This window comes from Hyla sarda, chromosome 12 (genome assembly GCF_029499605.1).
Source record: "Hyla sarda isolate aHylSar1 chromosome 12, aHylSar1.hap1, whole genome shotgun sequence".
In the NCBI taxonomy this organism is placed as follows: domain Eukaryota; kingdom Metazoa; phylum Chordata; class Amphibia; order Anura; family Hylidae; genus Hyla; species Hyla sarda.
In genome coordinates this window covers 56,192,019-56,207,525 of record NC_079200.1, presented here as the reverse complement: position 1 = coordinate 56,207,525, position 15,507 = coordinate 56,192,019, and the positions used below count along the sequence as shown (strand labels likewise).

The window sequence follows — 15,507 nt, the reverse complement described above, 5'->3', positions numbered from 1 at the left end:
GAGCTGTTCCCACCACAGCAAAGCTGCACAAAATTCATCATCCTTCTGCACCGTCTTGATAAATAAGATGCACGCTAGTCAAAACCACCACCCAAATAAACGTGGGAAAATAGCTCTACCGTAGACATTCTTTGATAAATCTGGCCCATAGTGTTCTTGGACTGTGTAAGAAGCGGTGGTGTATTGGGGCAACTGTGCGACACTGAAACTATTATAGTTTTAGGCAATATATTCTAGTGACTTTTATCCAATTTTCAGCTTCTTTTAGCTATATACGCATTAGTGACTGTAACATTCATCACTCACACATCTTTTTCCTCTGTCTGTATACCATTCCATTGTTTTATATGTTTATGATGTAAGTGTTTTTTTTCAATAAGGCACTGTTTGATCTGTAGTACACATAAGGGAGGGGGGCTATCATTTAATGCAGAGTGCAGATAAGCAGTATCCCCTTTCCTTTTTCCAATGTGCTGTGTTAAAGGGACAGTCTCATTATAACAATCCCAGCTCTATATTGGTGACAGGAGGGGGGACTCCAATGCACGATTCCATTTTATGAGTACAGAGCAGTAGAATACCCATGGACAGACAGAAAATGGGAGGCTGAGGCTTGCAACTTTGTGATGAGTCCACCCAAGGAATACAATTTTTTTCAAAACAACTGATGCCAGAAAGTTAAACAGATTTGTATATTACTTCTATAAAAAAAGTATAAATTCTTTCAGTACTTATCAGCTGCTGTATGCTCCAGAGGAAGTTGTATAGTTCTTTTTAGTCTAACCACAGGGCTCTCTGCTGACACCTCTGTCTGTGTCAGGAACTGTCCAGAGCAGGAGAGGTTTTCTATGGAGATTTGCTCCTACTCTGGACAATTCCTGACACAGACAGGTGTCAGTAGAGAGCACTGTGGTCAGACTGGAAAGAACAACTCAACTTCCTCTGTAGTATCTAACACCAAAAAGAGAACCGTACCACAACAACAAAAAAGTAATAAGATTTAAAAGGTAAACTTTATTAGTGTAATATAATGAAGAAAATAATAAAAGATAAAATTTAAACTAAAACAAAGAAGTAGTAACAATAAATAGGCACCAGTAAACATACAAAGATATAGGACAATGGTAGAACCCAAGTACATCAAAATATACAAGTATAAAGAGTAAATGCCAGAATAGCTGGTAAGGTACAAGAATGATACCTCCCAGAAGTACACAATTAAGGGTGCCAAACCATACCTACACCTGTACCCCAATGATCGTTTCACTATTATGCCCCCTGAAGAAGCGGCATAATAGCGAAACGATCGTTGGGGTTCAGGTGTAGGTATGGTTTGTGTACTTCTGGGAGGTATCATTCTTGTACCTTACCAGCTATTCTGGCATTTACTCTTTATACTTGTATATTTTGATGTACTTGGGTTCTACCATTGTCCTATATCTTTGTATGTTTACTGGTGCCTATTTATTGTTACTACTTCTTTGTTTTAGTTTAAATTTTATCTGTTATTATTTTCTTCATTATATTGCACTAATAAAGTTTACCTTTTAAATCTTATTACTTTTTTGTTGTTGTGGTACGGTTCTCTTTTTGGTGTTAGAGGTTTAAATACGTACCCTTACCTACTATACATGTAGGGTTATATATATCTTTGGTGACCTATTCCTCTGTAGTATACAGCAGCTGATAAGTACTGGAAGGATTAAGATTGTTTAATAGAAGTAAGTTACAAATCTATTTAACTTTCTCGACCCAGTTGATTTTAAAAAAATGTGGCTCTCTAGCTGTTGGAAAACTACAACTCCTAGAATGCCCGGACAGCTTTCAGACCGTTTTAGGGAGTGCTGAATGCAGGAACAGTGTGTTTACTGATATTTATTAGGCCGTATGCAATAATCCTCATGATGAATATTTATTAACCAAATTTAAATTTTGCTTAAAAAGATATAAAATAAATGAAAGCTTTAGGCTCCCCCTAACAATTCAGTTCCAAATAAAGCCAGAAATAGAATATTTCATTCCACCACTAGGGGTCAGTGTCTACCTATAAAAATGCGCCAATGAGCCAAAACTTTATATGGTAAACTACAGGATCACTGAGATGTGGGCGACTGAGACAAAACCGGATTCTGAAGGCTCCCACGTAAACCCATGTGTTCAGTAACAGAACAGCAGTACATAATTGGAGCGGCGTGACTGGAAAAGCCAGCAGGGGCCTTCAGCTTTTTATTTAATCATTCCCATTGTGACGGCTGTGAATACAGGGTTATTGAGCGGGACCTGCAGCCACTACAGATTTTTTAAGCATATTATTTATTAATGGAATATGCTATGACAATTGTAGACTGCACAAATGACATTGAGATTTTTCAAATCTACCCCAGAAAAATCCTCCGCTGGAGGTTGTAACAGAGTATAATGTCAGGGAGAGGACGTGCTGAATAGAGATGAGCGAACTTACAGTAAATTCGATTCGTCACGAACTTCTCGGCTCGGCAGTTGATGACTTTTCCTGCATAAATTAGTTCAGCCTTCAGGTGCTCCGGTGGGCTGGAAAAGGTGGATACATTCCTAGGAAAGAGTCTCCTAGGACTGTATCCACCTTTTCCAGCCCACCGGAGCACCGGAAAGCTGAACTAATTTATGCAGGAAAAGCCCTTAACTGCCGAGCCGAGAAGTTCGTGACGAATCGAATTTACTGTAAGTTCGCTCATCTCTAGTGCTGAAGAAACACAACAGAAGGCACAGATGATTAAGTAATAATGGGGTCATCTGGCCTAAAAATATAAAATATATAGACTAATACAGAAATAATAAAGGGGCCCTTATAAAGTTAGAAGAAGCTACAGATTTGTAAATAATTTCTATAAAAAAATCTTAAATCTTAATCCCTCCATTACTTATCAGCTGCTGTATACTACAAAGGAAGTTGAGTTGTTCTTTTCCACAGTCTGACCACAGTGCTCTCTGCTGACACCTCTGTCTGTCTCAGGAACTGTCCAGAGTAGGAGCAAATCCCATGGCAAACTTATCCTGCTCTGGACAGTTCCTGAGACAGACAGAGGTGTCAGCAGAGAGCAGGGCACTGTGATCAGACTGAAAGGAACAACTCAACTTCCTCTGTAGTATACAGCGGCTGATAAGTACTGGAAGGATTAAGATTTTTTTAATAGAAGTAATTTACAAATCTAAATTCACTCTCAAAAAGCGCAGCCGGCACTGCCCGGCACAAGCACCTGTATGATTAACGCCCAACTTCTAGCAGATCCAGAAAATGAAGATTCACTGGTTGTGCTCACTGCAAGTAGTAATCCACAAGGAAAAAACTTCATCCACAACGAAACAGAAATGCAGGGCACTCACCATTACTGTATAAAGTTCTTTATTCAGACGATCTTTTCATAACAGTGCAGTCAGACGCTCAACAGGGTCGAGCGTCTGACTGCACTGTTATGAAAAGATCGTCTGAATAAAGAACTTTATACAGTAATGGTGAGTGCCCTGCATTTCTGTTTCGTTGTGGATGAAGTAATTTACAAATCTGTTTAACTTTCTGGCACCAGTTGAGTTAAAAAAATAATAATAATAATAATAATAATGTTTTTCACCGGAGTACCCCTTTAAAGGGGTACTCCGGTGAAAACCTTTTTTCTTTTAAATCAACTGGTACCAGAAAGTTAAACATATTTGTAAATTACTTCTATTAAAAAATCTTAATCCTTCCAGAACTTATTAACTGCTGAATGCTACAGAGGAAATTCCTTTCTTTTTGGAACACTGATGACATCACGACCACAGTGCTCTCTGTCCATTTTAGCAACCGTGCATAGCAGATGTATGCTAAGGGCAGCATGGTGGCTTAGTGGTTAGCACTGCTGCCTTGCAGTGCTGGGGCCTTGGGTTCAAATCCCACTAAGGACAACAATAAATAAATAAAGACTTATTATTATTATAACGTCAGCAGAGAGCACTGTGCTCGTGATGTCATCAGAGAGCATTCCAAAAAGAAAAGAATTTTCTCTGTAGTATTCAGCAGCTAATAAGTACAGGAAGGATTAAGATTTTTTAATAGAAGTAATTTACAAATCTGTTTAACTTTCTGGAGCCAGTTGATTTAAAAGAAAAAAGGTTTTCATCGGAGTACCCCTTTAAGTACTCATGCAAACCTTTCTATAGCCCAGTGGACAAAGAAGGGGCAGCTGAATTTGCTGAAATAATAAAGGGTTGTAGATGGCATAAGAGGAAGGGGCAGAACTAAACAAATGTTATTACTATTGATCTGTGCGACCCAGATGGCTGTTTATGTCCACATTTTAACCTCTGTATTACAGCCACAAGAAGCATCCGGGGGCGTCCACGAACCCTGCTGTTCTACTAAACTAAGAATCCCAGGAGTTCGGGTTTTATGACTGGAATATGGATGTCGTAAAACATTTTAAACTCGCCTTTCACCGGTTCCACACAGGCATATAATATGCACATTTTTACGGAAGTTCTGGCCTGACCGGGGGTCTGAGGACCTGAACTGCTGCTAGTTTAGATTAAAGGGGTACTCCAGTGAAAAACTTTTTTTTTTAAATCAACTGGTGCCAGAAAGTTAAACCGGTTTGTATATTATTTCTATTAAAAAATCTTAATCCTTTCAGTACTTATAAGCTGCTGAATACTACAGTGGAAATTCTTTTCCATTTGAAACACAGAGCTGTCTGCTGACATCATGAGCACAGTGCTCTCTGCTAACATCTCTGTCCATTTTAAGAACTGTCCAGAGTAGGAGAAAATCCCCATAGCAAGCAAATGCTGCTCTGGAAAGTTCCTAAAATGGACAGAGATGTCAGCAGAGAGCACTGTGGTCATGATGTCAGCAGAGAGCACTGTGCTCATGATGTCAGCAGAGAGCACTGTGCTCATGATGTCAGCAGAGAGCACTGTGCTCATGATGTCAGCAGACAGCTCTGTGTTTCAAAAAGAAAAGAATGTCCGCTGTAGTGTTCAGCAGCTAATAAGTACTGGAAGGATTAAGATTTTTTTAATAGAAATAATTTACAAATCTGTTTAATTTTCTGGCACCAGTTAATAAAAAAAATAAAAAAAATTCCACTGGAGTACCCCTTTAAAACTTGTGGTCAGGCCGGTACTTGCACCCGTAATATGGACCAAAAAGATGTGCATGTAACACACTTATGTGAAACCGGCCTTACTGTGTCTTCAAGGCCTTGTGAGGAAGTTATACAAAATAACAGGATATATAGCAGAGTTCAGTTTGTTCAGTGTAGCATTGTTTAGTTTTTCGCTTGGAGCAACTCACTGATACAACCTGTATTATCCATAGGACTGAAATGATAATGTACAAGCAATGGTATCTTCAGCTTTGGCTCCCTGACCGTAGACGTAAGGGTATACACAGGGATATATCTATAGCACAGTGGTCTTCAACCTGCGGACCTCCAGATGTTGCAGCTGGAGGTCCGCAGGTTGAAGACCACTGCTATAGCACATACAGAGGCAGCTTTTATATTTATAAGATGACACCAGTATTAAAAATTGCACATGGTACGTAGGGGCCATGTTACAGATTTGCATTGGGGGAAAAAGGGCTTAAAGGGGTACTCCCGTAGAAAACTTTTTTTTTTTAAATCAACTGGTGCCAGAAAGTTAATCAGATATGTATATCACTTCTATTAAAAAATCTTAATCCATCCAGTAGTTTTTAGGGGCTGTATACTAAAGAGAAATCCAAAAAAGAAATGCATTTCCTCTGATGTCATGACCACAGTGCTCTCTGCTGACATCTCTGTCCATTTTAGGAACTGTCCAGACCAGGAAAAAATCCCCATAGCAAACATATACTGCTCTGGACAGTTCCTAAAATGAACAGCAGAGGTCAGCAGAGAGCACTGTGGTCATGACATCAGAGGAAATGCATTTCTTTTTTGGATTTCTCTTTAGTATACAGCCCCTAAAAAGTCCTGGAAGGATTAAGATTTTTTAATAGAAGTCATTTACAAATCTGTTTAACTTTCTGGCACCAGTTGATTTAAAAAAAAAAAAAAAATGTGTTTTCCAAGGGAGTACCCCTTTAAATATACAGAGCTGTTTTTGATCCTGGCCCTCTGACCACTGGGGACCTAGTACATTCGGTGCAGTCCATGGGAGATTCAGAAACATATAAGTCTATTTAATAGACTATAATGGAGAGTTCTTAGGATTCAGGGGTCCAAGCAGTCAGACCCCACTTATTATATTTTCTGTGACCACCTTCATCATGTCCAGTTGCTGGGTGTATTAAAATACCGGTACTTGGTTTATGTTGCTTTACACTATTAAATATTATAAGAATTACCCTTTATTATTTACCTTTTTCCATAATCTCTAAAATTCCCTTCTTGATGATGTCATCACGGGTCTGCCGGGAGGTGATCCTCTTGGGAGATGAGACGATTCCTAAGATTAGATACAGTTATTGAAATACCAGTCATGTTTTTTTAAATTCAGCATCCAAATAAATAAAATATGTGAGAATCCAGCACAAGAAAAGTGACAATCTTGTATTTCACTAGTAAACTAAGAAGGGGAACACCATCCCAGATTCAAGTTTTCCAGTCATTTAGAAAATCCTTTTGACATGTTATACAGTCATGTCAAAAGTTTTGATCAGTCAGGGTCACAGTGCTGAGACCCCAACGATCATTAAAAAGAGCATGCTCCTAAGGGCTTCACCTCCCAGAACACAGTGATCTCCATTCAGATTCCCATTACAAGTCTATTGGGCCCTTCTGTGAAGCAGGATGGAGAGTCCTGGGCAGAGTTGCACTTAAAGGGGTTATCCAGGATTTTAAAACAAACAGGCCTAATTTCTTTCAAAGACTGCTCCCTGTCTGTCTCCACTTTGGGTGTGGTTTTACAACTTGGCTCCATTCACTTCAATGGAACTTAGCTGCAGAACCACATCCAACCTGGAGACAGACATGGAGCGGTCTTTGAAAGAAATTATCTCTGCTTTTCAATTCCTGCATAACCCCCTTTAAAAGCATGCTTTTCCCCACTGGTTGAAATGATCAACCAGTGCGGATCCCCACCAAAACTGTTAACATTTTTATAAATGACAGCAACACCACACATTTTATTGATAAACATATGGCTTCCCATACAGATCTTACAGGTGTTGTCACACAGATTTGCTATGTTCCTAGTTATACAGCCATATACAGTGATCCCTCAACTTACAATGGCCTCAACATACAATGGTTTCAACATACAATGGCCCTTTCTGGACCATTGTAACTAAGTGTAACAGGTTCTGTGGATAAGGGATAAGAACTCATGTACCAGAGTTTGCCTTTAACAGCAGCATGAAGACCTCCCTCCCTCCCTGTATCTCACCTGCAGAGGACTGTTTTAGCTTTTCACTTTTCTTTTTCCTCCACTTCCAAGGTTTGAAGATCCTACCCAGTGTGGCCAGCTTACTGTTTCTCTTGGCAGGTGGAGTCCGCATCCCTGTTACCAGATACTCAGTCCGCATGGCTGGCGACTGGGCCATCTCCTCTATGTGACAAAGAAAGCAGAATGTTAGTGTAATGGATCCCCACATGTCACAGTGGGCCATTGCCATGTTTAATGGGATGCCCTCCTGGTGCTGGTCTACATTATCACACAGTTATGCCTACCAGGCCTGTTTGTACTCAATAACTTCTGTTGAATCTGCAATAAAGGAATAACACACAGTCCTTAGACACAGTTACAATACAGGTACTCTGAACATTCAGTCTACAGGTAATCAGGACTGCTGCACAACCTCTTTACTGCAAAATTGCAACAAGCGTACCTGGACCGCGTGGCATTGGCTAGGTGTATGCCGACATCAGTCAGCGAAGTTACTCACACACTCAGCAGGATGGAGCACAGGTCTTTGTCCATCTGACCTGCATAAGATCGGACATCTGATGTTCTCACTACCATTTGTAAAGTTTTGAAACAAAAATAAAAAGAAGACGTTAATGAAAAAGAGTGTGTGAGTAACTTCTCTGAACGATGTCGGCATACACACAGCCGAAGCCACGCGGTCCAGGCACGCTTGTTTACCTGATTACCTGTAGACTAAATGTTCAGAGTACATGTATTGTAACTGTGTCTAAGGACTGTGTGTTATTCCTTTATTGCAGATTCAACAGAAGTTAGTATTATAAAATCTGCATTTCTGACACCAAAATTTACATGTCACTGATTTGAAACCCGCATAGCAAGCCAATGTCTGCACGGATTATGTGTCGTCGTATTTTTTCACAGTGCAGTCTGTGCAGCCAATTTCCAATGTGAGGCCCTATTGTACCCCACATCTAATAAAAAGGTTGCTCCTTTTTTGGACAAGAGTCACTGTTTAAATTTCACCCTATGATTTTGGCATCTTCAAAATGGTAAAGGCTGCCCTTTTCCTAACCTAGGTTTCCACACAGTTTTTTGTGGCGTTTTTTTGGGCAAAAGTGAGAAGTGGATCCAGTAGGAAGAAGTATAAGTCCTTCCTTTATATTTCCCATTCTTTTAGAATACACTTTTGGCTTTGGCTCAAAAACTCAAGTTGCAGTTTTCCAAAAAATGCCACAAAAAAAAAAACCCATGTGGAAACTTGGCCTAACACCGGCAATAAGGGGGGAGGGATATTGGTGTTGGATACCCACATGTGCTGTTTTGGTGCAGTTATATGATACATTTTTTGACACTTGAAGAGATGTAGATTCATAGAAATCTATATTCATCCCGCAACAACCTCCCCCCCTCCCCCCACCCCCCACCACTTACTGACCTTCTGGCATTCGCTTTAAAAATTACATCAGAACGTCATGTATGAGGGAGCCTTAAGGGTTAACTCTGCCTGTGACTGCATTTATGCGCGGCTCTGGTCATCGATCTTAGGAAACCACTAGTGTTGTTAATCGTCCGCAGCTCTTCAATTTAATAATGTGCTCATTTATCATAAATGGAGGAATAAAACTCTGCAGATTTTTAGCAGCCCACAGCCAGGATATAAATAATGCACCAGTCCTGAATACAAGCAACGGCGGCATCCATTATGTATACAGCTAGTCCCAAGAGGAAGAGTCTACACAGACACCTCTGCCGACCTGCAGACTGACATGGAAGAGACGTCTCGTGTCCTTTTCCACCTAGATTTAGGCTGGGTTCACACCACGTTTTTGCAGTACAGTTCCCATATACATTTTCAATTTGAAAACCGTACGGAACTGTATTAAAAACCGTATGCATTGACTCTCCATTGAAAACCATATGCCAAACAATGCAACCGGTTGCATCCAGTACGGTTTTGTCCGTGTTTTCCCGTACTCAAAACCGTAGCCTACCATGGTTTTTGGTCCGGGTGAAAAAACGTATTGAAACCATATATGTTTTTTTTTAACATGGGAGTCAATGAGAACTGTAGAGAAATGTATGTGCGTACAGTTCCACCCGGTTTTCACCATACGGTTTTCGACTTTGCACAGTTTTTTTTTCTTGGAATTTCAATCAAACAAGTGAAACTTTATTCATAATGGAGTGAAAAGTTAAAAACGTATAGGTTTTTTTCTTAAAAAATTGATGCAACCGGACAGCATTTTTCAAACCGTATATGGGTTAAAATTTGTACACACGTTTTGATACAGTTTTGAGGAATCCATTTTTCATCAAAATCCTGATACGGGAACTGAATTGCAAAAACGTGGTGTGAATGCAGCCTTACACGACCGATGTCAGTGACTTGTATGGACAAAGGAATTGTTATGTCTGTTACTGAGAAAGCTGGGTGACAACCAATGTGTCTTCACAACAGTTCACCCCGAGGTTGTCACCCTGGTTTCCTAGGGAGTAGGGAGGTTAAGGGAAAGTTGGATGGAAGAACAGTATTAGATAATGTATGGTTAGGATATTGATAGTTTCATGAAATGTCTCAGTGTTGCCTTTTGCAGCAGTGACGTGTCCCCCAAAACATTGATGTCCAGGGTTCTCCTTAACCAGGGGCATTTGTCATGCAGAATTCTTCTTCCATCATGTGAACATATACTAAATGCACCCACTGCACACCTACTTACACTCTGGTGGGGTGTGGAGGTTTCTTGTTTTTTTTTTTAACCCAAACTTTTAAGAAAATCCTGCACGCGCACCTAGTGAGCAGCAATGTACAAACTGTATACATGACCGCTCTCTTACATTTACATACAAGGTTGGGGAAGGAGAGCAATACCTTGCCTTGCCCCAGGTGCTGCCAGGCCACGCTACGCCAATGTCTCCACTCACAGACTCTCACAGAGAGGGATTCTGATACTGCACTCCTCTGTCTAGGGGTAGACTGACACATTCCACAACCAGGCCTGGCCACTGCACGGCACAGGCGCTTGTTCACTAACAGGGGAATCCAGGACACTTCTCCGGATCCCCAGGCCCACATGCACACACAATTGAAAGCTGCCTGTCAGTGTAAGCTTCAGGACTTATGGCCTACAGTAAGAGAAAATGACCTCTGGCCCGACAAAATGCAGACACAATGATGTCACTCATCGGCTCCTGTAATGTGGAAAAGGAATGACGTTGTCAGGCTGTACTGCGGCAGATAGGAGATTAGAGATAAGTATTAGGCTTTTTCTAATGCTTTTTTTTACACCTTGGGGGGAGGGCTGACTACCTACCTGGATACCTACTTGACTAGCTACCTAGCTGGCTAGCTTCCTGGCTACCTACCAAGCTAGCTTTCTAGCCATCTACTTGGCTACCCACATAGCTACTTACCTACATACATAGCAACTTACCTACCTGGCTACCTACATAGCTCCTCACCTAATTGGCTGCCTACCTGCCTAAATACCTATCTACCTACTTACTTACCTGGCTATCCACCTACCTACATAGCTACCTACCTGGCTACCTATCTACCAAGCAAGCTACCTACCGGAGGGGTGGGATATACCTAAATAATGGGGGACCTACTAACCCACTTTTACCGTGCTGTGCACCAAGGAGGACATTATTAGAGTTTGGGGGCCTTAGTGCTCTTAGCCTCACCTAGTAAAACAGTATGAACAATATAAAACATCCTAAATATGACAGGCCAATCTGAAGTAAGGTTCTTAAACCATTCAGGACATCAGGCGTACAGGTATGCCCTTGTGTCCTGGTACTTAAGGACCAATGGCGCACTTGTATACCCTGATGCCTTAAGTGGGTTTGAAGTGCTGCGCTCACTTCAGAGCAGTGAGTGTCAGCTACTATCAGTAGCCGACACTCACTGCTAATGACAGGCAGTGGCAACCCCCTCTCCCCCACTTTCTGAGATTTAACCATTTAGACGCCGCAATCAATGCCTATCACAGCATATAAAGTGAAAACGAAAGTTCCTGGTAGCCAGTGAAGCTCATTGAACCCTGGCGACAAGATCACAGGGATTCGGTGAGCTAAAATAGCGGAGGAGGGTCTCCTTAACTGCCGCCTGCCGCCGATTCAGTGATGTTGCCTGGCTTAGCCAGGCTATATCTGTGGATCGCCCATCTCACTGTGTAATGCTATGCCATGGATATAGCAATATACGGTAAATGCAATCTAATGATTGCATATAAAAGTCCTCTATGGAACATTAACCCCTTAAAGGGGTACTCCACCCCTAGACATCTTATCCCCTATCCAAAGAATAGGGGATAAGATGTCAGATCGCCGGGGTCTCTCTGCTGGGGACCCCCGGGATCGCCGCTGCGGCACCGCGCTATCATTACTGCACAGAGCAAGTTCGCTCTGCGTGCAATGACGGGCAATACAGGGGCCGGAGCATCGTTACGCCACAGCTCCGCCCCTCGTGATGTAATGGCCCGCCCCCTCAATACAAGTCTATTGGAAGGGGCATGGCGGTCGTCACGCCCTCTGCCATAGACTTGCATTAAGGCGGTGGGCCGTGATGTCACGAGGGGCGGAGCCATGACATCATGCTGCTCCGGCCCCTGTATTGCCCGTCATTACGCACAGAGCGAACTTGCTCTGTGCAGTAATTATAGCGCGGTGCCGCAGCGGGACCCAGGCGATCAAACATCTTATCCCCCATCATTTGGATAGTGCGCTCAGCCTATCACCGGCCTTGGCGGGATATCGCTGCGGCCGGTGATAGGCTGACGGCTCTGTGACGTTCACATCCCCAGCGTGAGGCCAGTACCGGAACAATGGTGTAACGTAGGAAGGTGAGATAAAGTTTATTTTGTTTATTTTTGCAGCCCGGGCACAGGATAGTATAGTACAGCGCAGCGGCTGATAATTATTTGGGGGGGGGGGGGGACAGAAGCAGCGCTCACGGGTCACATATGATTAGTTCCCCGATGTGGAGACAGTGCACTGCAGCTGAGAATTCACTCATTCGAGGGGGGGGGGGGGGAGGGAGGGGCCCAACCGGTATTGCAGTATGGGAAAAATTCCTATCGTTCAGGAAAATGTTTTTGGTATTCGGTATGAACCTATAACTTTTTCACTACCTATAACTTTTTCATTTTTTCGTATAAGCGGCGGTATGAGGGCTCATTTTTTGCGCCGTGATCTGTACTTTTAATTGATACACCGTTTGCATATATCAACCTTTTAATTAATTTCTTAAAAATTTTTTTTTTTATATTATGTGGCAAAAAAGCAGCAATTTTGGACTTTTTATTTTATTTTTTACGTTTACGGGATCAATAACAATATATTTTGATAGTTCGGACATTTACGCACGTGGCGAGACCATATACGACAATTTACTTTTTTATTGGGGGAGTGGATTTTTCAAATTTTTTAACTTATATATTTATAAAATTTTTTACTTTTTTTTTATAGCAATCATTTGATTGCTAATACTGATCAGTGCTATGCAAAGGGAATAGCACTGATCAGTATTATCAGCTATCTTCTGCTCTGGTCTGCTCGATTTCAGACCAGAGCAGTAGATCCCTGGAGACGGACGGAGGCAGGTGAGGGGACCTCCGTCCGCCATTATGGATGATCGGATCCCCGTGTGTATTGATCACGGCATCTGAAGGGTTAATGGCACACATCAGCACAATCACTGATGTGTGCCATTACCGGCGGGTCCCTAGCTGCTGATAGCAGCCGGAAACGGCCACACATGACACGAACATAAACATGACACGTAAATAAATGTACGTCCTGGTGCGTTAAGTACCAGGGCACCAGGACGTACATTTACGTCCTATGTCGTTAAGCGGTTAATGGCCATTCTCGTGATGGGTCCCGAAGGCTCCCATTTACTATTATGGGGTCCGTCGGGCACTGTTTTTCTACGGGAATAGCGGGAGAAAAAGACGGCACAAGCAGTATTTTTCTCACGCTATTCTCCCCAGCTTCCCTGACGGGCGTCACACTTCCGTGTCATAAGGGCGCTGTGAAAGGAGCCTAATTCTTATGGCTCTATCACCTATATTTAGTATAAAATATGTATTTTCATTAGCTAACAGTGTTAGAAATCCTTTCAGGGGAAGGGGGCATGTCTATCCTTATGGTGGAGGGAGGCGATTGGTGTTTCTGCTCATGCGGCCTTGTCCATGAGTCATCTCTAGTCCATGACTCAGACCAGCCTGATGCTGCTGCGGGACTGGTAAGTGTCCCAATTTTTTAAACAACCATATTACAATAGATCAGTAACAACATATAAAACGTTTTTGGATTTGACAGTGCCCATTTAAGGTGTGTGTGTTGGGGGGGGGGGGGGGGGGTTGTAGAGTGCTTCATTCATTTGGTAAATTATTTATCTCCATTCTCTGCAGTGTTTAGACACCCACTGATCAGCTCGTTGTTCCCCATCCTGTGGATAACTTTTGATGTTGGGAATGTCCCTTTAACTGATGACAACTAACCACAGGCCCAAGAGGAGACCCAGTGGGACACTGCAAAAGAATCCCTGGTCTATGCAGTAAACTTCTCAAAATGATGGTGACTAGACAGCAGAAAATAGGATCACAGCAATGAAAGTGTTACTGTTACATTAGATAGGGAGCAGTGCAGACCTGAACTTGGACGACTAGGGATTCACTCAGTAGCGCCTAGCAGAGATCCAAGGAGCTGGACCTGGGGCAGTTGCATGTTACAGTTACATTACATAAGCAGCGCTGGCCTAAGTAATTTAATTCTGACAGTTATGATAGGGGAGAAGGGATTACAGGTAGGCAGCACTATGTACATAGTGAAAAAACAAGTATTTAAACAAGGGACAGCTGCCCAGATTACTCCAATTACATGTCCACAAAATCCAGCTCCAGATTCAACCCCACTGTGTTTAATATGGTGCCAGGTTCCGGGGGGAAGATACAAAACTATTGCTTACCTAGCCCTGGTCCCCTGTAGGTCTGCTTCGAGTGATCCCAGTGTCTTCTTTGTGCTTCTTTCTTTAGAGACCAGCAGCTTCTTGTAGGACCTTCAGTGATGTTGTGTCTCAGCCAGTGACTGGCTTAGTAGGAAGGTCCTACAACAAGTTGCTTATTTCTAAAGAAGGAAGCACAGAGAAGACACTGGAGGAAAATGGGATCTGAGACAGACCAACGGGGGACGGTGGCTAGGTAAGCATCAGGTTTTTTTTTTTTTTTAGGTATCCCCCACTTCCTGGTACCATATTAGAGGATGGGGGAATGTGAAATGGGGGAGATAGACATGAAATTAGGGGGAATAGACATGAAATGGGTAGGATATATATGACATGACTAGAGGAAGGGAAGACTGGACATGAAATGGTGAGGGATTTCACCATTAGTTTATTATATCACAACCGTATATCTATGATATTTTACCCAAAATGTGTCATTTTTGGTAAATTGAAGTGATTTACAGACCACAAGTAAAACCTTCCAGCAGCTCAGTCGGGCTGATCTGGACCACTGCGGTGAAACCACGGTAAGGACACAAGGAGGGTCCCTACCTGCCTCCTCGTTGTCCTATCGTCGATTCACTGCTCCGTTCCTGAGATTTAGGCAGGAGCAGTGGAGCGCCGATAACACTGATTAATGCAATGCTATGGCATAGCATTGATCAGTGTACGTAATCAATGTACTGCATGTTATAGTCCCCTATGGGGGCTAACACATTGCAAAAAAGTGTAAACAAATTGTTAATAAATGGGATTTAACCCCTTCCCTAATAAAAATTTGAATCCCCCCTTTTTCCATAAAAAAAACTATGTAAATAAAAATAAATATAAACATATGTACTATCACCGCATGCGAAAATGTCTGAACTATAAAAATATATTGTTAAATAAACCACACGTTCAATGGCGTACACGTAAAAAAATTCCAAAGTCCAAAATAGTGCATTTTTGGTCACTTTTTACAACATAAAAATATTTATAACAAGCGATCAAAAAGTCTGATCAAAACAAAAATGGTACCGATAAAAACTTCAGATCATGGTGCAAAAAATGAGCCCTCATACATCCCCATATGCCGAAAAATAAAAAAAAGTTATAGGGGTCAGAAGTTGACAATTTTAAACGTATACATT

At 42.0% G+C, this 15,507-nt stretch overlaps 1 protein-coding gene across 8 annotated transcripts in view; it reads right to left on the bottom strand.

Annotated features, from left to right (window-relative positions):
- The window catches only part of PHACTR3 (phosphatase and actin regulator 3), a 177,254-nt gene that overhangs the window by 115,561 nt on the left and 46,186 nt on the right, over positions 1 to 15,507 (bottom strand). For 6 of the 8 annotated variants that reach the window (XM_056547530.1, XM_056547532.1, XM_056547533.1 and 3 more), the window contains 2 exons: positions 7,384 to 7,545; positions 6,358 to 6,444 (listed from right to left, as the gene is read on the bottom strand). In XM_056547530.1, coding sequence (XP_056403505.1) covers positions 6,358 to 6,444; positions 7,384 to 7,545 — 249 coding nt within the window. Of the gene's footprint in view, positions 1 to 6,357; positions 6,445 to 7,383; positions 7,546 to 14,021; positions 14,134 to 14,338; positions 14,461 to 15,507 lie in introns of those variants that run through there. The other 2 variants (XM_056547536.1, XM_056547535.1) reach the window with 2 other exon arrangements.